At 46.0% G+C, this 24099-nt stretch overlaps 1 protein-coding gene across 1 annotated transcript in view; it reads left to right on the forward strand.

The window, feature by feature from the left end:
* Positions 1-3358: 3358 nt before the first annotated feature.
* IPP (intracisternal A particle-promoted polypeptide) overlaps positions 3359-24099 on the forward strand; it is a 40913-nt gene continuing 20172 nt past the window's right edge. The window contains exons 1-5 of the mRNA XM_030206377.1: positions 3359-3424; positions 3578-3697; positions 5793-6133; positions 12384-12815; positions 20142-20297. Of these exons, the coding sequence (XP_030062237.1) occupies positions 5842-6133; positions 12384-12815; positions 20142-20297 (880 nt within the window). The 5' untranslated portion in view covers positions 3359-3424; positions 3578-3697; positions 5793-5841. The remainder of the gene's footprint in view (positions 3425-3577; positions 3698-5792; positions 6134-12383; positions 12816-20141; positions 20298-24099) is intronic.

Raw genomic sequence — 24099 nt, forward strand, 5'->3', positions numbered from 1 at the left:
TGCAACTGCGTCATTATATTGCCTTGTTACCACAGGCCTCCTTGTCTATGACAAAATGAGAACAACTAGTTGATATATATGACCTAGAAGCACAATTGGCAGTTCCCCTGAAATATTTTCAGAACCAATTAAGAGAGACAGTACCTGAGGTGTGCTGTGGGGACCTGGCGCAGAGTTGGTCTGGAGAGTTGGGATACCAGATACAAAATAAAACACAAGCTAGCTTACGAAACTGTTACGGGGCTTTTGGGAGTGCTGATATCCGGGAGTTGCAGTATAAATTTACTATGCGCCTATATATCTCGCCGCATAGGGCCTTTAGGGCTACCCTGTGCCCCTGTGATGATTGCCCAAAATGTGGGGGAACTGGAGCTCATTTGGGCCATATGTTCTGGCTATGCCCTCCAGTTCTGGCGTTCTGGATGACCCTTTGTGCCCATGTGTCTGGGATTTGGAGGATTAGGTGGCGACCCTCTCCTGCACTGCTGTTCGATGTGTATCATACAGGGGGATCCCACAGAGCAGGTCTAACAACTTTCCTAAGGCGGGTGGTTCTGATGGGGAAAAAAACTATATTGAGTGTCTGGCTGCTTCCCGATCGCCCCTCGGTTCCGCAGTGGCGGTCCCTTATGATCTCCTTGAGTGCAGGGGAGCGTAGGGATGTTCGGGATCTGGCCTTCCAGCGCGGAGACTGTCTCTTGCAATGCTGGCCTTCCTTCTGGGACACGCTAACGCCGATTGCTCAGAGTAGAATTTTGAATGATTGATGCCCTCTAGGGGAGGGAGAGGAACTTGAGGGGGAGAGGGGGTCGATTTACTTTAGTTTTCAGGGGGGGGGGGGTTAAGCAAGTGTAATATGGGTGTTATGCCAAAATGATAAATCTGAAAAACTGTTGATTACCTATTATGATTGTAACCACATACATTTGCACAAATAAAGTAAAAAAAAAATTTCAAACACTGCTGCGCATTTGATGTACTATAGTTAATCTACAGTAGGTGTGAATCTGCTTCTCCACTGCTGATGAAACTTCATTGGCTTAACTCCAGTTAAGGCCTGAATTGTTTTTCAGTTGTGCACCATGACTTTTCTTATTCTTTATGGCCTTTCACTATGGGCCTCTTTTATCAAGCCATGCTGCAATGCCGACAGGCTTTGTTAGCATTACTACTTATCATTTCTATAGCGCTACAAGGCATACACAGCGCTGTACACCATACACAAAAAAGACAGTCCCTGCTCAAAGAGCCTACAATGTATAGAAACTCAGCTTTAAATGATAGCTTGGATTTGGAAATTGTAAGAGCAACGGCAAAGAATGTGATTTATAAAACTATATTTAATGGAAAGTTTTCTTATCAGTTCTCCCATTGCTGTAATTCACTCCCTTTAAAGATCGTTACTCAATTATTTCTAATTTAGAAAGGCACTTAAGATTCATCTTTATGATTTTTTTTATAAATTGTTGTAACTTTTTTAATGTTGTCATTGTATTTCTCAATAGTTATAATTCATAATTATTGTATTTTCCTGAGGCCTGCAAACTGCATAGAACTCAAATGGGACTTCGCAGGGTAGAAGCACACATTGTATTGCATCGTATTTTAAGCTGCGGTAAACATGCGTTAGTGCTTGCTACAGCTTAGCAAAAGGGCCCCTAAGCAGCCAACGCAGTAGACTGTGTTTCCTGTTAGTGCAGTGGTTTACTCATGAATTTTCTCCTGCTAATCTAACTCTGCAGGCAGGGAGAAAGATTAATGCAGGAAAATCAGCTTCAAATTACTGTGCTAAAGGGTATTGCATTAGAAACAAAACATATGCAATTTCCAGGATAAAAACATTGCTCCTAATGTACAAAATATAGTGCAGTTCTTTGCTCTTTTTAGTGCTAACTCGTTAGGCCAGTTCAGGTGCGTATGAAAATGCAGCATGGAAGCAAAGGATGGTCTGAGGTGAAGTGCAGTAATGTAGATGTGCTCCCCGGTTAGTGCAAGAACTCCCACTCTGACCATGACGTGCAGATTTCAATTCTGTTGCAGGATGCCTTAGCGCATTCTACAGTACGCCATGTTTTGCTGCTGTAGTCACGCGCTAGCGCCTAATGCAGCTTACCAAAATGACCCCTATAGTTCGTATTAGAGGCTGACTGAATTTCAGTTTTGGATTCATTTCCATATTGGCTAGACTACTTGGGAGTAGAAAGATTTGTCTTTTCTTGGGGTGGTTCCAATACTGCTGCTTTTGACAAAACTTACTTCTACAGACACTCAAATGAATCTACTTGCTTCAGGAAAAGTTTTTTGTTGTTGTTGTTCTCAGCATTTGAGATAAGCAAACATGTCCCTGACATGCCCAAACTAGTTAAAGCTGTTATTTGAGATCATTATGGAGTGTGTCCTGTGAAACCTTTGTATCGCTCCATGGTGTGACCACATCTCAAATACTGTGTTCGATTCTGGTCACCACATCTTAAAAAAAGATATAGCAACGAAAATGATAAAGGGGATGGGACGACTTCCCTATGAGGAAAGGCTAAAGCGGCTAGGGATCTTCAGCTTGGAGAAAAGACGGGTGAGCGGAGATATGACAGAGGTCTATAAAATAATGAGTGAACTGGTAGACGTGAACTACTTGTTTACTCTTTCCAAAAATACTAGGACTGGGGGGGCACACAATGAAGCTACAAAGTAGGAAATTAAAAATGAATCGGAGAAAATATTTCTTCACTCGACGTGTAATTAAAGTCTAGCATTAATTGCCAGAGAATGTAGTAAAAGCAGTTAGCTTAGCAGGGGTAAGAAAAGGTTTGGGTGGCTTCCTTAAGGAAAAGTCCATAGACCATTATTAAATGGACTTGGGGAAAATCCACTATTTCTGGGATAAGCAGTGTAAAATGTTTTGTACTTTTTTGGAATCTGGATTGGCCACTGTTGGAAAGAGGATACTGGGCTTGATGGACCTTCAGTCTGTCCCAGTATGGCAACACTTGTGTAGGGAAAAACCCTGTAACCCTGGGGAAAGCGTTGTATTGATCTTTTGTTTTCCCTTGTTGGCTGCAAACCCAGGAAAGGGGTGGGGAAGAAGAGTCAGTTATCTTTTGCTGGCTGGAGGGGGATTTGAACCCACATCTCCTCAGCCTAGAAAAGACGAAATGTTCCGGCACTAACTGGACGGAGGGCCGAAGAGCGAGTAAAGGTCATCATCACCTGTGGCTCCTCCTCCGGCTCTCATCGGGCACATCTCTAATGCGTTTCCCCTCAGTGTTTCCGGTGTAATCTGGGGGCGGAACCATAGGAGGCGGAACCATAGGAGGCGGAGCGCGAGTCGTGCCGAGGCGCTGAGTGCGTTACACAAGAAGCGGAAGTGACGTCGATGCCGGTTGCTAGAGGGGGCGGGAAAGAGCCGGGGAATCCCGGGGAGCTGGTAAATAAGCGAGAGAGGTAGGGGCCGGATCAGGGAAGTCCTGGGAGGAGGAGGGGAGTCACTTTAGGAAGGAGTAAGAGCAGTATTAAATTAATCCAGTAATAAAGGCACCATCTTATGTTCTTGTCTCTGTTTTTGTTTCTATGACACCAGAGGAGTCTGCTGATCTCTCCTTCTTCCAGTGATGCTCAGATGAAACCAGGAGGATCCCTGTCTGTGTGACATAGTGGCAGCTGCCTTTTCACTGCTCCTCCCCCTCTCTGTATTATAAGGGTGAGTCTGTAATCTCTGGGCACTCACTGTGCTGTGCCTGTAAATATGGAGATAGCTAATGTGTGTAAATACTAAGAGGATACCTAAGCACTAGTGCCCGTCTGCAAGCACAGGTGTATGTAGAGGCAGGGCATGACCCCGAACTTACAGAGTATGGTAAGGTACAGATATCCCTGCTGCTGATCTATAAGGCGCTTAAGTTCCATGATAAAATACTAGTATCACAGGCCATCAGAGCACCTAAGGGGACTGCGCTCGCGCTTAATCAGCCATAGACCTGGGGTAATTGCCACAGAGCCCATGAAACTTGCTCTTCTGGAAAGTACTGAAGACCTGGAGCTTTATGGAGGGGGGAGGATAGTGAGGGGGTCTCTTTATTTTCCTATTGTGGTGCTGTCATCTGTGTTACTATTGACTATTTGGTAGTGTTTCTGTTTATTAGTTGTTGGTGAAGACTGGAGCTAGATCTGGAAGGGGACAGTAAGGGCAGAGGGTTTACATGTTTAGCAGTGATGGCTAAACATATAAGCCCCTTTCTCTGAATTTTCAGCAGTTGCAGACCGCTTTTGTACTATCCGGAGAGTTCTGGGCGGAGTGAGGACATTCCCCTAACTCTATGGATACTTGGTAATATTCCAACACTGTCTGTATGGCTTTGTGGTTTAACTTAGGGTGGCCTTTTTTTTCTGTCGTGAATTGAAGCAGTTTTGTTATACAGATAGCTGAATATTGCCAACTATCGGTAGACTGGCAGTATTTGCCATTTTATTTGCATATTCAGCACCACCACATGTATAGATTGTAGTCTTGAAGATGTGTATAATCTTTAATGCCTGGTTTACAAAGGTGTGCTATAGGCGTGTTAGCGTTTTTAACGTGCATTAAACGCAAACGCACCTATAGGAACTTATTGGCGCATTAGCATTTAACGCACCTTAACTTTATAGGTGCGTTAAAAACATAACCCCCATTAACGCTGCAGCCTGGATTAAATATCACTGATCTTGGGATTTCAGCATTTCCCTGGAAGTATTTCAGTTGTAAGTGGGCAAAAACTCCCCATCACTTGCTTGATTACTAATATGACCTGTATATATGATTGCGGGTCCTCTCCTCCATCCCCTAACTTTCTGTACCAGTATCCACTTCACTTGCTCAGCCTTTGGTATAGCGACATCTCTTCCTCTGAGCTCATCTAGTTCCTCTGCAGTTGGGGCTGTATGGGCAGGAGCTTTGCAGTCTCAGCAAAGCCCACAGTGCCCACTCGCAGGCCCACCTCTCGTATGAGTTTCCTATCACCAAGGGCCCTGAGTGAGAGGTGGGGGGCACTGGGGATTTTGCTAAGACTGCAGAGCTCCTTCTTTGTTATGCCCCTCGCTTTGATCACTGCACCCCATTGCTTAAACGTCATCACTGGTTACCTGTGGGGTATTGAATAATTTACAAAGTAGCCCTTTTAACTTTTAAGGCCATTAGGGTGGGCCTACCAGACTATCTCGCTCGTTTCACTATTCCTTATTCTCCAGCAAAGGTGCTCTGCTCTTTTGATAATCATTGGCTTGTTCTTCTTGGCCCTAAGCTCACCCATTATGAATCAACTAGGCGGTGTATCTTTTTTTTTTTTTAATCTCCCCACATTTGAAACAATCTTCCCCACCCCCTCTACACAGAATCTTCCATCAAGATTTTCAAAGCCAATCTAAAAGGTTGGCTGTTTATGCAGGCATTTGAAGTGTCCGATTAAGTGGAACTCAGCAGCTGGAGGTCCTGTATTTTTCCTTTACCCTAGCTGTTTATTCTCAAAATGGCGTTCTTTTCCTGTTTTCTATTTTATTAGCCTGTACACCTCTTTGCTCTGCCATGGCAGCTTGAGCGGTCTAGAAATTTGAATACACCATAACCATAAACCATCACAGCCCCAGCCCCAGCTCCAGAAGTAATGTTGCAGGTACAGGTTGGTCCATTTCCAAGGCAGGCCTTGAAATATCCTTCTCACCTGGGATCTCTGCTCTGAATTTAGAACCCCTGAGGAGCACCTTCCAGAATGTCTTTCCTGTGGAATTTGTACTTCTCAGTGACACTTTTTCCTTCCCAGGTGACTTGTCATGGGCGTCTCTTGCTGTCTGGCCTTGTGATCCTCGGCGATGGCTTTGGAAGCTGGTGCCTGGACTGAGGGCTCTCCTTTTTCCTCCGACAAGCATGCCCAGCTGCTTTTGGCGCAGATGAACCGGCTGAGGGCGTGCTCCGAGCTCTGTGACGTTCAGCTGCAGGTGGAGGAGGTGCTTTTCCCCGTGCATAGGCTTGTGCTGGCTGCTAGCAGTCCTTACTTCGCAGCGCTGTTTGGCGGAGGGATGAGAGAGGCATCCACGGACGTGGTGCGCATCCTTGGTGTGGATGTGGGTTGCTTTCGTCTGCTGCTGGAGTTTGTTTACACAGGTAGGTTTAAAAACACACTGTTTCTCTGTGGCTCTTTGTGGTGGCTAGTGATAGCGATGGATGGTTGCAGGTCTTGGAGAGTGATGCTGCAGTTTGTCAGATTATCATGTAAAGCACTTTGACTTTCCATTCAGAAGAGCGGTATAGCAAGTTTCTAAATGAACACAAACAGCTCGTGCCTTTTCAGCTGGAGCTCAAGGAGAGATATATTCAGATAGAGTGGCTGTTTCCCTGTCCTGGAGGGTTTACAGTCTGAGGCCATGGAGGGTTGCCCAAGCTCACTAGGAGCCCACTGGCTACTCTTGCATACTTATTATTCTGCTGAGCCACTGTGCATTTATTCTATGTAAAGAAACCGTATGTTTTATCTAGCATTCAGGGGCAAATCTGGGTGGCTTACGGTCTAAAACATGGGCAATGAAGAGTTGTAAACACAGGTAGACTAAACATGATGGAGGGGATAAGGGGCGGGGGGTAAGCATCTGTGTAATCAGGAGTCGCTGGCTGCTAAGGCATTTAGAGGAGAGGTACCCAAAGGTGTCCTTGAACAAAAAAGTCTTCAGACCATCTTTGAAGGCGTCCAGGGAAGGTTGGAGCCTTAGTTTGGTGGGCAATTTCTTCCACAGTTCTGGGCCCTGTTCAGCAAAAACAGAGCATCTGTGGGTTGGTATTACTAGGCAGTTCTGTTCAGCTGAGCTAAGCAATCTAGATGGGTTTGTAGGGTATAAGATAGTGAGAAAGATACACTGGTTCCCCCAAAGTGTGAAGTTTAAAGACTACCAGGAGAAATTTGTAGGTGAGTTGGTGTGAGAGAGGCAGCTAGGGCACATTTTTTAGGTAAGGGGTGATATGACCAAATTTCCCAGCTTTGTTTATGAGCCTAGCGGAGGTGTTCTGAACCAGCTGTAATCGGCAAAGGTCCTTCATCCTGAATTGAAATAATCTAGTTGGCTGATAACGAGAGAATTCACTATAGTTCAGTCCTTGGGGAAGTCCGAGCCAGGCTGGTCTTCAAGATATCCACAATGAATATGCATGACATACATTTACATATTCAGTTTCATTGTGGATATCTTGAAGACAAGCCTGGCTTGTGCTTCCCCAAGGACGGTTATAGTTATGTTTATCAGTGCCTGTGAGGTACCTCGAGGGTCACGGCTCTCTCCTATATTATTTCATGTAGTTATGAGGACTTTAACTGCTATCTCTATGCCATCAGGAGCTTGCTTGTTTTTTTACACCAGTGATACTTTTATCTGGCTCCCTGTGCTTGACAGTTTGGAATCAACTTATGCTGCAATATCTTTATGTATTAACTAGTATACAAGGCCCATTTCGGTAGGCAATGAAACGGGCGCTAGCAAGGTAATCCCTCCCCCCAGCAGCGTCCTTCCTCTCTCCCCTGCTCCCCCTGCAGCCACCCATGTCCAGCAACCCTCCTCTCCCCTGCCCCCTGCAGCCACCCATGTCCAATGACCCTCCTCTCCTTTCCCCTTGCCCCCCCATAGCCACCCATGTCCAGCGACCCACTTCTCCCCCCTGCCCCCCCTGCAGCCACCCATGTCCAGCGACCCTCCTCTCCCCCTGCCCCCCCTGCAGCGTCCCTTCTGTCTCCCCTGCCCTCCCCTGCAGCCACCCATCTGGTCTCAGGACCCCCTCCCCACCTCCCTCTTCCCTGCCCCCCCCCTGCAGCCACCCATGTCCAGCGACCCTCCCCTCCCCCCTTGGCACATCACCCAAACCCCTAACCCCCCTTGGGCACATCAACCCCCTCGCCACCCACAGCCGCCAATACTAACGCTGTCCGGCCGTTGCTGCGTCTCCTGTTGAGCAGCAGCGGCCGGTACAAAAAGAAAAAAGCCAAAAAAAGATTTTAAACCTGAAACACGGCTCCGTAGACAGCCATCTGGCATTGGCTGTCATCTCTGCAGCCGCTCCTCCTCTCCCCTCTGACGTTGCTGCGCTCCTCCGGGGTCTTTTTGCAGGGGCAGTGACGTGGAGGGGAGAGGAGGAGCGGCTGCAGTGACGACAGCCAATGCCAGATGGCTGTCTACGGAGCCGCGTTTCAGGTTAAAAATCTTTTTTTGGCTTTTTTCTTTTTGTACCGGCCGCTGCTGCTCCACAGGAGAAGCAGCAGCGGCCGGACAGCGTTAGTATTGGCGGCTGTGGGTGGCGAGGGAGTTGATGTGCCCGAGAAGGGGGGGGTAGGGGCTTGGGTGCTGCGCCGGGGCGGAGGGGCTTGGGTGTTGCGCCGAGGGGGGGGGCACTGAGAGCTGATTGGTAGGCAGGGGGAGGAGTAGGGAAACACGCTCCCCCAGCCTGGCTCGTGGTTTTGCAGGGCAGGGGCTTGGGTGTTGCGCCGAGGGGGGGGCACTGACAGCTGTTTCCCAGGCAGGGGGAGGAGTAGCTTGCCTTGGAATCAGCTGTCAGTGACATCACTGACGTCAGTGCATTCTAAACTGCCTAGCAGACCACCTCCGAGGGAGCCACGGTACCAGGCACATTAGAACATTGGAGGTGAGAATTATTATATAGGACAACCTAAAATCATGGGCCTCAAGGTAGGTGCTGATAAGACTGAGATATTGTGGTTCAGCAATACTTTTGCATTCTGTTCCTACTGTGATTCCGATAGACTCGTCTCAGTTATTACCGGTATCGCAGGTATCCCGAGTACTGTGGATTTTATTTCATTCTACCTTTATTCCTTTGAGTCATAAATTAGCAATCTGATGAAAAAGGTGTTTTTGAAATGAAGGCAGTTAAGGATGGTTCAGCCTTACTTTGATACTAAATATTTGACATCAATGGTACAATCTTAAATGTTGTCACAGCTCGATTACTGTAACTCATTATATATTGGTCTCCCTTAAAAACAGCTTCACAGATTACAGCTTTTGCAGAACAGCTGTACATAAGTAATGCCACACTGGGAAAAGACCAAGGGTCCATCGAGCCCAGCATCCTATCCACGACAGCGGCCAATCCAGGCCAAGGGCACCTGGCAAGCTTCCCAAACGTACAAAGTAATTTTTGGGCATAGTAAATATGACAGTTGCCCCATTGTTGAAGGCCAGTGAATGCCAGGATTATTTTTAAGGTGCCTTGTTTAGTATTTAAATCTTTACATGGCTCGGCTTCAATCTTTTTATATAACGTAATCGTTTTTCTTCTCACTTGAATTAAAATTGAAAAACAACTATATCCCACTTTTTCCTAAGGTTTTTCATTTTGTATCTAAAAGAAATCACGAAAGATCATGTTAATTTCAGGATGCTGAGTATTGGAGATCTCTTCCAACTAACCTAAGACTTGAAAATTCTTATGCGATCTTTTGTAAAAATCTCGACTTTTCTGTTTGATGAATATTTAGTTGTAAATTTAGGTTAAGAATGATTATTGACTAGTTAAGCTTTGTGATGTTGTGCTTTTTACTGGTTTAAATAACATGATTTTTTTGTATTTTACTTGTTTTAAATCGCTGTAACATAGTAGATGACAGCAGAAAAAGACCTGCATGGTCCATCCAGTCTGCCCAACAAGATAAACTCATATGTGTATACCTTACCTTGATTTGTACCTGCCTTTTTCAGGGCACAGACCGTATAAGTCTGCCCAGCAGTATTTCCCGCCTCCCAACCACCAGTCCCGCCTCCCACCACCGGCTCTGGCACAGACCGTATAAGTCTGCCCACCGCTATCCTCGCCTCCCAACCACCAACCCCTCTTCCCCCCATCTGCTCCGCCACCCAATTTCAGCTAAGCTTCTGAGGATCCATTCCTTCTGCACAGGATTCCTTTATGCATATCCCACGCATGTTTGAATTCCACTGTGAACCATTCCTGGGAATTCAGCAGTATAAAAGTACTAGATTTAGATTAGATAAATGCCGAAAATCCTCTTAAGTGCTATTCTCTAAATGTGCTCATATCTTACATAGGTAGATGAGCACATGGATGAGTCTGGACAGGACACGTATTTGCACATCTAACTTATAGAATACACTAATTTATGTGTGTATACAGTGTCTGGAAAAATGTGACCCGAACATCTTTCTAAATAACCCAAATACATTCTGCTGCAGCAGAAACTTCTGCCTGAAACCTCAGACATTTCTGTGTACCTTATTTTTCACCAGGATGGAGGCTTCAGCGCATCGAGCTTGCAAAACAGTCACCCCAGAATTCATTGAGCCAACAGCACAGTGGTGTTGAAGACTTCATCAGTGTGTCAAGGTTGAAGGAGGACTTTGAACACAAATTATGAATTAACTAAGAAAAAAATCTATTATACTAATGTATTTTCAAAAGTCATACTAACCCCCGTTACTAAGCCACGCCCATTCATTTTGAAAGGCCTGTGTCGGCATTGCCGCGCATCTTAGTAAACAATTGCAAAGTATTTTAAGACTAAGGGGTCCCGTTTTTTTCCGAACACTGTGTATATAGCCAGCATTTAGACACAAGGGCTTATACCAGCTCTGTGGTACGTATTTCACCTGTCATGCTGGTGTTCTGTAGAGGAAAGGAGAAGCCCATATATAGGCCCAGTGTTCTAGAATTACCCCCTCGGTGGCTACAAACTGGCTTACAAGCATCTTATAATAATAGCAGGGAAGGGACTGTCCTTGGGGCGTCTCAGTACAGCTTTCTTATCGTTGGTGCAGTACGCAGCGGCAGACGGATCAATCATGTAACGGTCTTTTTCAAGACCTCCTCCTTTTTTAGATCCTGTCCACAGATCTTTCGATTGTTTTTTTTTTTTGAGTTTTGAGATTTTGTGATTATACCCATTGATAATCTCTAATCATTGTTTACCCCAGTGACCAGACTCCTGATGTAGGCCATCAGGCCGAAACATAACGTTATGTCGAGTCATTTTCTATTTACAATTGTATTATTATTATTTGTTTTAAACTATTAAACGTCATATATTTTAAGTTTACCTTGGTTTCAGTCTTTGGATAGCCTGGCTCACACTCCCACCTTTTGTATTTTCAATTGGCAAACAATAACAGGTAACTGAAATATGAATCAATTATAACACTAACTAAACATCTATATACTGTCTAAACAGTCCAAGGGAATATCAGGACATATAATTGTTCACAGAGCCTTAGCAAAGAGATCTGTCTCCCTCTTCCAGGCCAAGATTGAAGGCAAAATCAGTACACTCGAAAATAAATGAGCTCCTGGGCCAAGCAGAGCCCAGTCGACAAGATTTTAAAGTATACTGCTGCTTATTTCCTGCTTGTGTTAAAGAACATTCAGTTTCCTATAACAGGTTTAAGCATAAATATGCACCAACTGCTGGCCAAATAGGAGAAATACACCAGACGTAATTAAAACGGGGAAATATCCAATACATTTTACAGGTTTAAAACACACAGTTTTTTTCACATATAGTGTCTCCCAGTCCCTGCTCTTAGTGTTTTCCTTCTCCTCCCACTTGTGTGTTTGGGAGCTTATTCAAGGTCCCTGTCCTCCATGGTATCTGGCAGCTTTTCCTCTTAGTCTCTTTGCACTCCCTCACCTCTCCTGGTGTCTCGGTACAATACATTTTATTTTTACTTGATATACTGCCTTTCAGGCAGAGCAATCAAAGCGATTTACAATAAAATCTAAAAAGTGAAAGGAAGGAAAGGAAACTGATGGGAAAGAAATTGGAAGAGGGGCGGGTGGGGGTAGCCAGGAATTTTCAACAAGGGGCGTGTCAGCATTTCTTTGTCACCATATGTCTTCCTTCCCTTACTGGCAGTTCCCTCCCTCCCCATGCTCCTCTCCCCCCCTCCCCCCATACCTTGAAATCACCTCCAGTCTTCTCCCAGGCAGGCTACAGGTACTCATAGACTGCCTGTGACCATCACCGGTGCTTTCACTCTGAACAATTCTAAGTCCCAGTGTAGGCCGCAGGCAGCATATGAGTTCTTCTGGTGCTGCCTGGGTGAAGACTGGATGTGATTTTAAGGCAGAGGGGTGGGTGGGGTGGGAACGTGGAATTGCCAGATACTTGCGGGGTCGGGAAGGGAGGGACTGACGGGGTAATATACGCAACATACGCACCTTGAATGGATACACCACTGCCTTCACCTTACTCTTAATCCCTTTCCATTTCCTCTCACCTCTTCCGGTGTCTCAGGGCACATGTTCTTGGCCCTCTGTCCACTCAGCATCACTGCTCTGTTTTCCTGCTGCACTGAGTGATTGTGGCTTTCTCTCTCTTTTTCTCTTTCCGGTTGGCGTGGAGAAGGTGCGGTGACCATCAGCACAGGGAATGTGCAGGAGCTCTTGGTGGCAGCGGACATGTTGCAGCTGAGTGAGGTGGCCCAGTTGTGTTGCCAGTTCCTGAAGGCACAGATGGAACCTTCAAATGTAGTGGGTATCTTCCAGCTGGCGCAACAGATGGTCCAGGCAGACCTGGTGGAAGCTGCCGAGTGCTACATTCACGCCCACTTCTTGGAAGTGCAGAATGAGGAGGAATTCCTGGCACTCGGTAAAGAAGAGCTAGTGAAGATCCTGCAGAGTGAGGACCTCAGCATTGAGGATGAGTATCAGGTGTTCACCGCCGCCATGGGCTGGATTCTGAAGGACCTGGGGCAGCGCAGGAAGCATGTGGTGGAGGTGCTGGAGCCCATCCGATTCCCACTTTTACCAGCACAGACACTTGCAAAGTACATTGAAGGTGTGTCAGCAGGTGGGGATGTGAAAGGGTCAGAACTCATTGGAGGTACATGCTGAAGGGAGGGGAAGCTGTGAGAGGAATCCAAATGACAGATGAGATTTAATGTGGACAAATGCAAAGTGATGTACATTGGGAAGAATAATCCGAATCATAGTTACCCGATGCTAGGTTCCACCCTAGGAGTCGGCACCCAAAAAAAATTCTAGGTGTCATTGTAGACAATAGAGTGGAGGAGTGGCCTAGTGGTTAGGGTGGTGGACTTGGTCCTGGGGAACTGAGAAACTGAGTTTGATTCCCAGCACAGGCAGCTCCTTGTGACTCTGGGCAAGTCACTTAACCCTCCATTGCCCCATGTAAGCCGCATTGAGCCTGCCATGAGTGGGAAAGCGCGGGGTACAAATGTAACAAAAAAAAAAATGCTGACATTTTCTGCCCAGTGTGCAGCGGCAACCAAAAAAACAAACAGAATGCTAGGAATTATTAGGAAAGGCATAGAAAATAAGACAACTATAGTGCCTCTGTCTGTCCATGGTGCGACCTCACCTTGAGTATTGTGCTCAGTTCTGGTCGCCGTATCTCAAAAAAGATATAGCGGAATTAGAAAAGATTCAAAGAAGAGCAACCGAAATGATGAAGGGGATGGAACTCCTCTCGTATGAGGAAAGCCTAGAGGTTAGGGCTCTTTAGCTTGGAAAAGAGAAGGCTGAGGGAGGATATGATTGAGGTCTACAACATCCTGTGTGGTGTAGAACAGGTAAAAGTGAATTGATTTTTCACTCTTTTAAAATTTGTAAAGACTAGGGGACACTCAGGGAAGTTACATGTAAATACTTTTAGGAAGAAATATTTTTTCATTGAACGAATAATTAAACTCTGGAACTTGTTGCCAGAGGATGTGGTATCAGCGGTTTAAAAAAAGGTTTGGACAAGTTCCTGGAGGAAGAGTCCATAGTCTGCTATTTAGATAGACCTGGGAAAGCCACTGCTTGTCCATGGGATGAGTAGCATGAATCTTGCTACTGACTGGGCTACTGCTAGATACTTGCCTGAATTGGCCACTATTGGAAGCAGGATACTGGACTAGATGGACCATTGGTCTGACCCAGTATGGCTATTTTTATGTTCCTATGGATCAGAGCTCATTGAAGGTACAGTAGGGGGAGAAGCTGTGTGAGGAAGGTTAGAGGTCATTTGGAGATACTCCAGGGGAGGCACTAGGGGAAGATTCGGAATCAATTTAGAGGTACACCTGGGGAGGGGGGCTCAGAACTCATTTAGAAGTACGTCACAGGGAGGCTCTGTGGGGGAGGGGGAAGAGCCCATATAAGGATACACCAGGGGAGGCACTCGAAGGAGGGGCTCAGAACCCATTTACAGGTACATCACAGGAGGCACTGTGAGGGAGGGGGCAGAGCCTATTTTAAGATACATCAGGGGAGACACTGATGGGGGGGACTCAGAAAACATTTAGAAGTACACCACGGGGAGGCACTGGGGGAGAGGAGCAGAGGCCATTTAAAGATATACCGGGGGGAGGGGCTTGGAACCCATTTAGAGGTACACCATGAGGAGGCACTGTGTGTGAGAGGGACAGCCTATTTCAAGGCACACCAGGGGGAGTGCTCCAAAACAGGACAGAGCTTATTTGAGGTACACTAAGGGGAGGTGCTGTATGAAGAGGTCAGAACTCACTGGAGGTACACCAGGGGAGGCACTGTGGGGGAAGGGGTCAGAGGGTTTCCGATTCCATTGGATGCATGCTGGGGTGGGAAGAGGGGAACACAGCTTATTGGAAGTGCACTAGGGCTGGCACTAAGAGAATGCTTAGTGGTGATCAGAGATGCATCAGAGGACAGAGCTGTAAGAATGGTGGAGAAGCTGATGGTTAGAGGTGTCAGAGCTGACTAGTTTAATACAGGTACACTGGAGGGAAATGGAGCCCTTCAGAGCAAAAGTGGGCCAAAGACTTGTGGAGTTGTGTGTAGATCTGGGACAGATGTAAAGCCGACTCAGACATTGTTGTTCTTTTTAGTAAAAAAAAAAAAAAATAGTTGCATACCTGTAACAATTATTGTCCATGGATAGTTGGATATTCCAGCCACACAAGTGGTAACGTCACGGCATGATAGAGCCTTCGGGAAAGGATTCCAAGCTAAGAAGTCTCTAGAAGAGACTTTAACGCATGTGTAGGAATTCCCGCCACTGAAAAAAATATACATATAAACCTTACTGTAAACAAACTACCCTCAGTTCATACTGAGCAAGCTTCAACTTAGGGTTGGGTGGGTGGGATTGTGTGGGATAACAACCGTTACAGGTATGCAACTCTATTTTCTCCATGGATAGTGTGGATATTTCGGCCAGACAACTGGTGCCTCCCAAGCCTCGGTTGTGTTTATTTGTTAAGAAATATAAATAAATATGACTGATTTTGTACGTAGGCTTAATGTTATGCATGTAGACACAAATCTGATATAAAAAACCCCAATGGACTCAAAAGAAAATAGAAAAGCTTTATTCAACAGTAATCAAAAATTATATAAAGCTCAATATTAGAAGTAGCAAAAAATGCTCTGAAAATTTCTGTAACATTTTGAACTTCATCAATCAATTCAAGAAATTCTCAAAGTAATCTTTCAGATATATATGCTTTCTTCAGATAAAACTCATCTTAAAACAATTTCAAGTGCCTTCTTGCAGCCAGCATTTAATCAAATTAGAAATCTGTTGCTTTGCTTTTTAGCCCAACCCGATCCTCCAACGGGACCCGTTTCACCAGAAAAACTGGCTTCTTCAGGGTCATTAACATCTGGATATCATATCGGCACATCTATTCTGAGTGTTCTGAGTATGGCTCAGCAACAGGCTGCATATTCAAACATGGTGCCAGAAGGGGTGTGCAGGAAGCTGCTGACCATCTTCTTTGGTGCATCTAAATACTGTAATACACTCATACGTTTTGCTCTTGGATCAGCAGGAGTAGCTTGAGTTGGCAGTCCCAACTGTAGAAATCTTTTGTAAAAGTTTACAATAAGAGGAATCTTCTGGTAAGGAGGTCTTTTTAGGCTCTGGCAGAGATGGATCTGATGGTATTCCTAGAGACATTTGAGAAAGATCCGGAAATGGTGAACAATGAGAGCTGAGTGAGTCCCAAAAAGCTTGAGATGCAGAAAACTCCCAGTCTGAGAGAGCCTGTTCCAACAAAGAGGAAGAGGTTGAGAGCTCAAGTGAACGAGGTCTTCTGGGTATAGATGGAGGAGATGTCCTTTTAGGAGACTGGTAAGGTAGTAAAGCAGTAACCTTCATAATTGCACCCCCACCAACATAAGTTTTGTAAATTTCCTGAAGGAACCGGCTCCAAAGTTCCTGAAGAGCAGGGTGAGATTGGTTAACGTGAGTGTCTTGTCTCCCTGCTATGAGAAGAAAGTTGAGATGGAGAAGGAGAATGTAATGATATTCTGGCAGACTTACTTGAGAGCGATCTGGATTTATTTATTTTATTTATAGCAACATTTATAGCCCACATTTTCCAAATGAGTTTGGTTCAATGTGGCTTACAATATCAGAGAAAGAGAATTACATTGTACTATAGGCAGTGATAATAAGGTTACAATTAAGATGAACATTGTAATAGAAGCAGTGATCATAGAGTTACATTTGAGATGAACATTGGATAAAGAGTTCCTTTGAGATGTACATTGTGAAATAGGCAGTAATAATATTCAAGATGAACGTCGGTAGAGAGTTACATTTGAGATGAACATTGGATAAAGAGTTCCTTTGAGATGTACATTGTGAAATAGGCAGTAATAATATTCAAGAGGAACGTCAGTAGAGAGTTACTTTTGAGATGAATGTTAAATAATTGGTTGTATTTGAGGAAAGCTGCCAGATGAGTAGGTGATCCTTGTGATCGCTTCTGCGGTAGCAAATGTGATGGGGAACAGGTGATTGAGGGCGAGTTCCTGTTCGGTTGGGTTGTTTGGGATGAGGGTATTTAGGTGTGCAGAACCTGGTTAGTGGGAACGGGATTGGTGTTTATGTTGGCGGGGAGGTTGGCTCATTTCTGTTGGGTGAGGTTGGTGCACTTTTGTTGTCTATGGTTAGGAACTTCTTGAACAGGTATGTCTTGAGATGTTTCCTAAAGATGGGGACCTTAGTGATTTTGGTAGTGCATTCCACATCTTGGTGCATAGGTAGGGGAAGTTCGCGGAGTGAACAGGCTTGTAGATGAGTCTGCAACAACTGGGGAAGTGAAGTGTCAAGTAGTTCCTCGCCTCTTTCAGTGAGTTCTTAAGGGGTAGGGTGATCATGTCTGAGAGCTACGCAGGTGCTTTGCTGTGAATTATGAGCCAAACCATGGTACAAAGTTTGAAGGTTATGCAGGCTTTGATTGTGAGTCAGTGTAATGCTTGTAGTAGAGGTGTGGCTCTTTCATATTTAGATTTTCTGAAGATGAGTCTGGCTGCTGTATTTTGGACTGTTTGGAGTCTCTTTATGACTTGCTCTTTACACCCTGAGTGCCTTGCAGTAGTCTAGGTGCGTGAGAATAGTGGATTGCACAATGAGTCGAAATACTTTAGTGGGGAAGTTGTTTCTGATTCTCCTCCGTTTCCACATCATGTGGAATATGTTCATAACAACCTTTGTGACCTGGGGTTCGAGTTACAGTTTTTGATCAATGATTATCTGAGAGGGGATATGAATTCCCATCAATGTTTATGTTGGGAGTGGTGGTTTGTTGTGTGGTGCTATTATTACTAGGAATTGGGTTTTCTCTGAGTTTCAGCTTGAAGGCGGTGGCCCAGTTTTCTATTGTGCTGAGGCTTCTTTTGATTGTCTCTGAGATCTCCTTAATGTCATTTTTGAATGGGATATAGATAGTTACAACATTGGCATAGATGAATGGGTTGAGGCCTTGATTGTCGACTGTCTTGGCTAGTGGCGTCGTCATGATGTTCCAGAGTATTTGGGAAATTGAGTATCCTTGTGGGACTCCGGATTGTGCTTCCCATGTGGAGGGTAGTTTGTTTTTCATTTTGACTTATGTTCTCTTGGTCAGGATCTTTTTGCTGTCTGCCTGCTTTTTTCAGATTGTTGCAGTGCAGTTGAGCTGTAATTTGGTGCTGAGGACAGCATAGGAGAGGGAGGAGTGGGGTAGAATGCGATTGGTCCAGCACCAATGACGCAGTAGGGGTGGCGCGGAGGAGCTGCTGATTGTTGTGATGTTGGGGAAGCCTGCTGCACTGTAGTAGAGCTGCTGTGAATTTTGTTGGTACCATGCCGAAGTGGAGGTAACTGCAGCTGACGGGCTGTCTTAGACATGGAAGCTGAAGAAGCCCTTTGCCCCATAAAAGCAGCGCTTGTACTGGAGACTTCTCCATCAGGCTGCACTAGAAAGCTTGCGCTTAGGTTTACTACTACTACTATTTAACATTTCTAAAGCGCTACTAGGGTTACGCAGCGCTGTACAATTTAACATAGAAGGACAGTCCCTGCTCAAAGAGCTTACAATCTAATGGACAAATGTAGAGTCAGTCAAATAGGGGCAGTCTAGATTTCCTGAATAGAGGTATAAAGGTTAGGTGCCGAAGGCGACATTGAAGAGATGGGCTTTGAGCAAGGATTTGAAGATGGGTAGGGAGGGGGCTTGGCGTAACGGCTCAGGAAGTTGATTCCAAGCATAGGGTGAGACGAGGCAGAATGAGCGGAGCCTGGAGTTGGCGGTGGTGGAGAAGGGTACTGAGAGGAGGGATTTGTCCTGTGAGCGGAGGTTACGGGTGGGAGCGTAAGGGGAGATGAGGGTGGAGAGGTAATGAGGGGCTGCAGACTGAGTGCATTTGTAGGTAAGAAGGAGAAGCTTGAACTGTATGCGGTATCTGATCGGAAGCCAGTGAAGTGACCTGAGGTGATATAAGGTTTCTGGAGCTGTTCTTCGAAGGGGATTTTTTATTTTTCTCAGGTAGTCAATAGATATAGAACAAAATAAAACATGGAAAAGAAAATAAGATGATACCTTTTTCATTGGACATAACTCGAAGGTAGCCCATTATAAACCATAAAATTGTACTGCTTTGTCACCCTCTTATCTCCATGCATATCTCCCTGTCCCTCATCCACCCGGCTCTCCCTGTCTCTCACCTGACCCACCTTCATCCTGTTAGACTGTCACTGAAATGCTTTGCTGTTCCCATGCATATCTCCTGGTCTCTCACCTATCCACCCCCATCCTGTTAGACTGTTACTGAAATGCTTTGATGTTTCACTTATATATACTGTCATCTACCAACATTTGCTTATTTCTGATCTGAGGAAGAAGGGCAACCTTCGAAAGCTAATCAAGAAATGTATTATCTCCAATAAAAAAGGTATCGTCTTATTTTCTTTTCCTTGTTTTATTTTGTTCTATTTCTATTGATTACCTTTAAAAGTGGACTAACATCTCTCTTCTTTTTCTCAGAAAGAAATTCCCTTAATTTTAATTGCCTAATTTTTCTTGCCCTCGGAGACATGTTTTAACAGTGTGGGCAGGTGTCGACTGGATGTGAGGGACCCAAGCAATAGGTACATGCTTCATGACTGTCTGAAGAAGACATTTTTCTGCTGTATTTAGAGCAGAAAATAAAGCCCGGTTTGAGTGATGCCATGGGAAAAAAGTTTTGAGGCAAAATCAAGCTCCTGATTTCATGGGAAGATGATTTTTGCAATTTTTTGTAACGCTGAGGTACAACTGAGGGACGGTCCTTGCCGTAGAAGAAAAGAAATTGAGGGAAGTATGTTTACAGTCTGGTTTATATGTATATTTGTACAAGGCGGGAATTCCTGCGTATGCATTAAAGTCTCTTCTAGAGACAGCTTGGAATCCTTTCCCGAAGGCTCCGTCACACCATGACGTTATCCACACTATCCATGGAGAATTACCCTGTACCCTCTGCTTTCATGTATGCCTCACAACGTAGTTGACTAGTATCTCAGTTTAACAGAGTGGACTTGGTCCTCTTTTGTTCTCAGGGGCTCAACTATAAGCAGGATCAGAGCTTGTTGGAGTTCACTGGGGGCAGGTGGTGTGGGAAGGATCAGCGACACCAGTGTCAGTGGCCCAGTGCCTCCACAATGCAGTTAGGAAGTACGCTTTAATCTCAGCCTGTACTGACCCAGTAACCCACAGTGGCATTAGAGAGCCCTCTGGACCAGCACTGATCCAGTGCCCAGCCTTGTATGAAAAGCAGAGGTGACAGATGCTTTTACACTGTTGTTCCTGTTGACACTGCTTGACATTGTGGAGGCGGGGCCTGACCAGTTTATGTTTTTCCTCTTCTCCTGCAGGGCTTACAGATTTCAGCCTGCGAGTGGCACTGCGGACACTGCTCAAGGAGTTTTGTGAGATCCATAACTTCCCGAAGGACAGCCGGGTGAGCAGCTTCCTGCACTCCCCCAAAGTGCACCCTCGGAGGAAGGCTCGGAAGTACCTCTATGCAGTAGGTTAGCATCCAGTCTTAGAAACAGAGAAAAATGAAGGCAGATAAAGACCATGTTGCCCATCCTTGTCATGTCTTGTGCTGTTGATGTTCCCCAGACTCTTGTAGTGAAATGTCCTGTGGGGAGCAACATGTGCCTGCACACTGTAGGGTCCTTACTTTTCAGACAGATGATATGGGGCGAAGGCCTGAACCGGCAGGTCAGAGGACAGATAGCAGACATCAGTGCAGTTCTTGCTGCATGGTGTTATTGAAACGCATCCCTGGGTTAAATTCAGATACAGCGTCTTCGTCTCCATCATCTCCATTGAGAGGCTGTTCCACAAATTCACCACCCTTTCCATGAAGACGTTAGGTTCCATTTCCTCAGGTTACTTCTGAGTCTATCCCCTTTTACCATCATCCTATGCCCCCTTGTTCCGCCTCCACAAGGTTCAAGAGAGCTTGGGACAAGTGCATAGGATCAAAAGAAAAGTGATGAGAAAAGTTAAGTAGAGAAAAATACTTAGCTTATATAACAATTTTTATTTCAATAGGCATAATGCTCTCTTTCAGAGGGAGTAACATAGTAACATAGTAGATGACGGCAGAAAAAGACCTGCACGGTCCATCCAGTCTGCCCAACAAGATAACTCGTATGTGCTACTTTTTGTGTATACCCTACTTTGATTTGTACCTGTGCTCTTCAGGGCACAGACCTTATAAGTCTGCCCAGCACTATCCCCGCCTCCCAACCACCAGCCCCGCCTCCCACCACCGGCTCTGGCACAGACCGTATAAGTCTGCCCAGCACTATCCCCGCCTCCCAACCACCAGCCCCGCCTCCCACCACCGGCTCTGGCACAGACCGTATAAGTCTGCTCAGCACTAGCCCCGCCTCCCACCACCGGCTCTGGCACAGACCGTATAAGTCTGCCCAGCACTAGCCCCGCCTCCCACCACCGGCTCTAGCACAGACTGTATAAGTCTGCCCAGCACTAGCCCCCGCCTCCCAACCACCAGTCCCGCTTCCCACCACCAGCTCTGGCACAGACCGTATAAGTCTGCTCAGCACTATCCCCGCCTCCCACCACCGGCTCTAGGTCATCTTCCAAGTCTCATTCCAATAACTGCTCTCAAAGTGGATGCACAATCTACACTTGAACTTTGACACAAAAGGTGCTTCATAAACAAATACAAGAGTTACATCTTCTTTAAGAATACTAACCTGCTCCAAATTTCACCCTTTCTCACCCTTCTCCTTCTTTTTAATTTTCAGCTATCTATCAGTTTTCCATCTCCTCTCACTCCCTAACTGTCCCATTTCCCATCTCATTCCTTTCTTAGCCTCCTATTTCCTCCCACCTACTCCCTCATTACCACATTTTTGTGCAAGGAAAGGTGTCTGTGAAGGAGGATGAGATTATCAAAATCGATAGGGCCCACAGAACGCGTGGGAAACCCAATCCGGATGCACCTAAGGACATTATAGTCTGCTTTCACCGTTGTATGATCAAAAAGAGGCTGGTGGTAGCTACAAGAAAACTAGGTACTGTGGAGTGGGACACTTACCCGGTTGAAATATTTGCAGACACAGAGAGATGAAAGATGAAATGAGCAGTTGTGCTACCCTTGGACTTTTCATTTTGGTTCCGCTTGCAAGAGCAGAATTTCTGCATCACCTCCAGGGCAGTGTCTATTGAAGTACTGCAGTCATTGGCAGGGGCGTAGCTAGACACCAAATTTTGGGTGGGCCTGGGCCCAAGATGGGTGGGCAAAAGATCTCCGCCCTGTCCCACCAGTGATTTGGTCTCTCCTTCTCTCGCCTGCATGCCATATGGTCTCTAAAACATCCCCCTCCCCCGCATACCTTTTAAATAGCAGATTTTCACCGGCAGAAAGCAGTATCTAATACACACTGCTCATGTTGGCCCCACAGCCGTCCCTCTGATGCAACTTCCTGTTTCCGCATATGCAGGAATGCATCAGAGGGAAGGCTGTGGTGCTGGTGTGAACAGTACGTATCAGTCGCTGCTCGCTGCAGGCGAAGATCTGCTATTTACAAGGTATGCAGGAGAGAGAGTTGTTGTGAGTTTTTGGCTGGTGGGTCTTGGGGATCCCTGCCAGCCACATCATAGGTGTGCTGCTACTGGGTGGGCCTGAGCCCACCCTGCCCACCCTTGTCTACGCCATTGGTCACTGGGTTGTGGACTGAGACGGATGAACCATCTTCAAATTCACCAAAGCCACCACCTATGACCCCCCAGAATGGGAAAGTGAGCAAGGGGCGAGGGGGCTACTTACAGCATCAAGCCACCTGTCCCAGAAAGGAGCAATGAGGAGAGAAGTAAGGAGCATTGTGACTTTTTGGATTCTTAGTATCTTCCTTTGCTGGGCCAGTGCAGTTCTCAACAGCCTGGCACTACATCTCTCTGGACAGTTTCAGTGTGTGTGTGTGTGTGGTTTTACGTTGCGTTCGTTGATTCGGTCACAGGAGAATTGAATCAGGGACGAGCTATGGACGTAATCTACTTAGATTTCAGCAAAGCTTTTGACACGGTTCCCCACTGGAGGGGCTGAAGATAGGACCTGAAGTGGTGAACTGGATTAGGAACTGGTTGACGGACAGACGCCAGAGGGTGCTGGTGAATGGAATTTGCTCGGAGGAAGGAAAGGTGAGTAGTGGAGTGCCTCAGGGATCGGTGCTGGGGCCGATTCTGTTCAATATATTTGTGAGTGACATTGCCGAAGGGTTAGACGGTAAAGGTGAAATTAGATCTTACCTGCTAATTTTCTTTCCTCTAGACCCTCCAGACCGGTCAAGACGCATGGGTTATGTCCTCCTACCAGCAGAGGGAGACTGAGAAACACTGAGCTTTTGAATACTGTATATATAACCTGTGCAGTACATCCACTAGCCAGTATAACCCTGACAAAGCAGAGAAAACAAAAACATCAACTAGAACTAACAACCCCGTACGTGGTCACTGTCAACTGGACACTTTCTTCATATCTTTCATTGTGTCCTTTGTATTGTGTGTGCTTCCACAGGTGGACTAACAAACACGGTCACACCTGACCAGACTTATAAAAACAAAGTCTGAAACCATAGAAACCACACTCAACAGCTGCCAAGATAGAACAACAGACAAACCGACCTCCTGGCCTACAGTACAGACAGGGCGGGCCTTGACCGGTCTGGAGGGTCTAGAGGAAAGAAAATTAGCAGGTAAGATCTAATTTCACCTTCCTCCACGACCCTCCAGACCGGTCAAGACGCATGGGACGTACCCAAGCAGTAAGATCCTAAGGGCGGGATCCACGTAGGTCAGAGGTCAACACTGCAGCCCCAAAACCTGCCTCATCCTTGGCATGCACATCAATCCTGTAATGTTTAACAAAGGAATGCAATGACGACCAAACCGCCGCTCGACAAATATCTAACGGAGGAATCATACTACTCTCCGCCCAGGAGGTCGCCATTCCCCTGGTAGAATGAGCCGAAAATTCCTTAGGGACCACGCGGCCCTTCAGCAAATACGCCGAAGCAATTGACTCCTTCAACCATCTAGCTATCGTAGTTTTGGAAGCTGCCGCGCCCTTCCTTGCACCACCATGGAGAACGAACAAACGATCAGAAAGCCTATAGTGTCGAGTTCTGGAAACGTAACAGCGCAAGACTCTTCGCACATCTAACTTGGCCAGTCGACGCTGCTCTGCATCCCCCGCCAAGTCACCCAAAACTGGCAAGGAAATCACTTGATTCACATGAAACTCTGAAACCACCTTGGGCACAAAGGACGGCACCGGGCGCAACGAAACCTTCT

The sequence above is a fragment of the Microcaecilia unicolor genome, chromosome 6 (assembly GCF_901765095.1).
Source record: "Microcaecilia unicolor chromosome 6, aMicUni1.1, whole genome shotgun sequence".
Classification (NCBI taxonomy): Eukaryota; Metazoa; Chordata; class Amphibia; order Gymnophiona; family Siphonopidae; genus Microcaecilia; species Microcaecilia unicolor.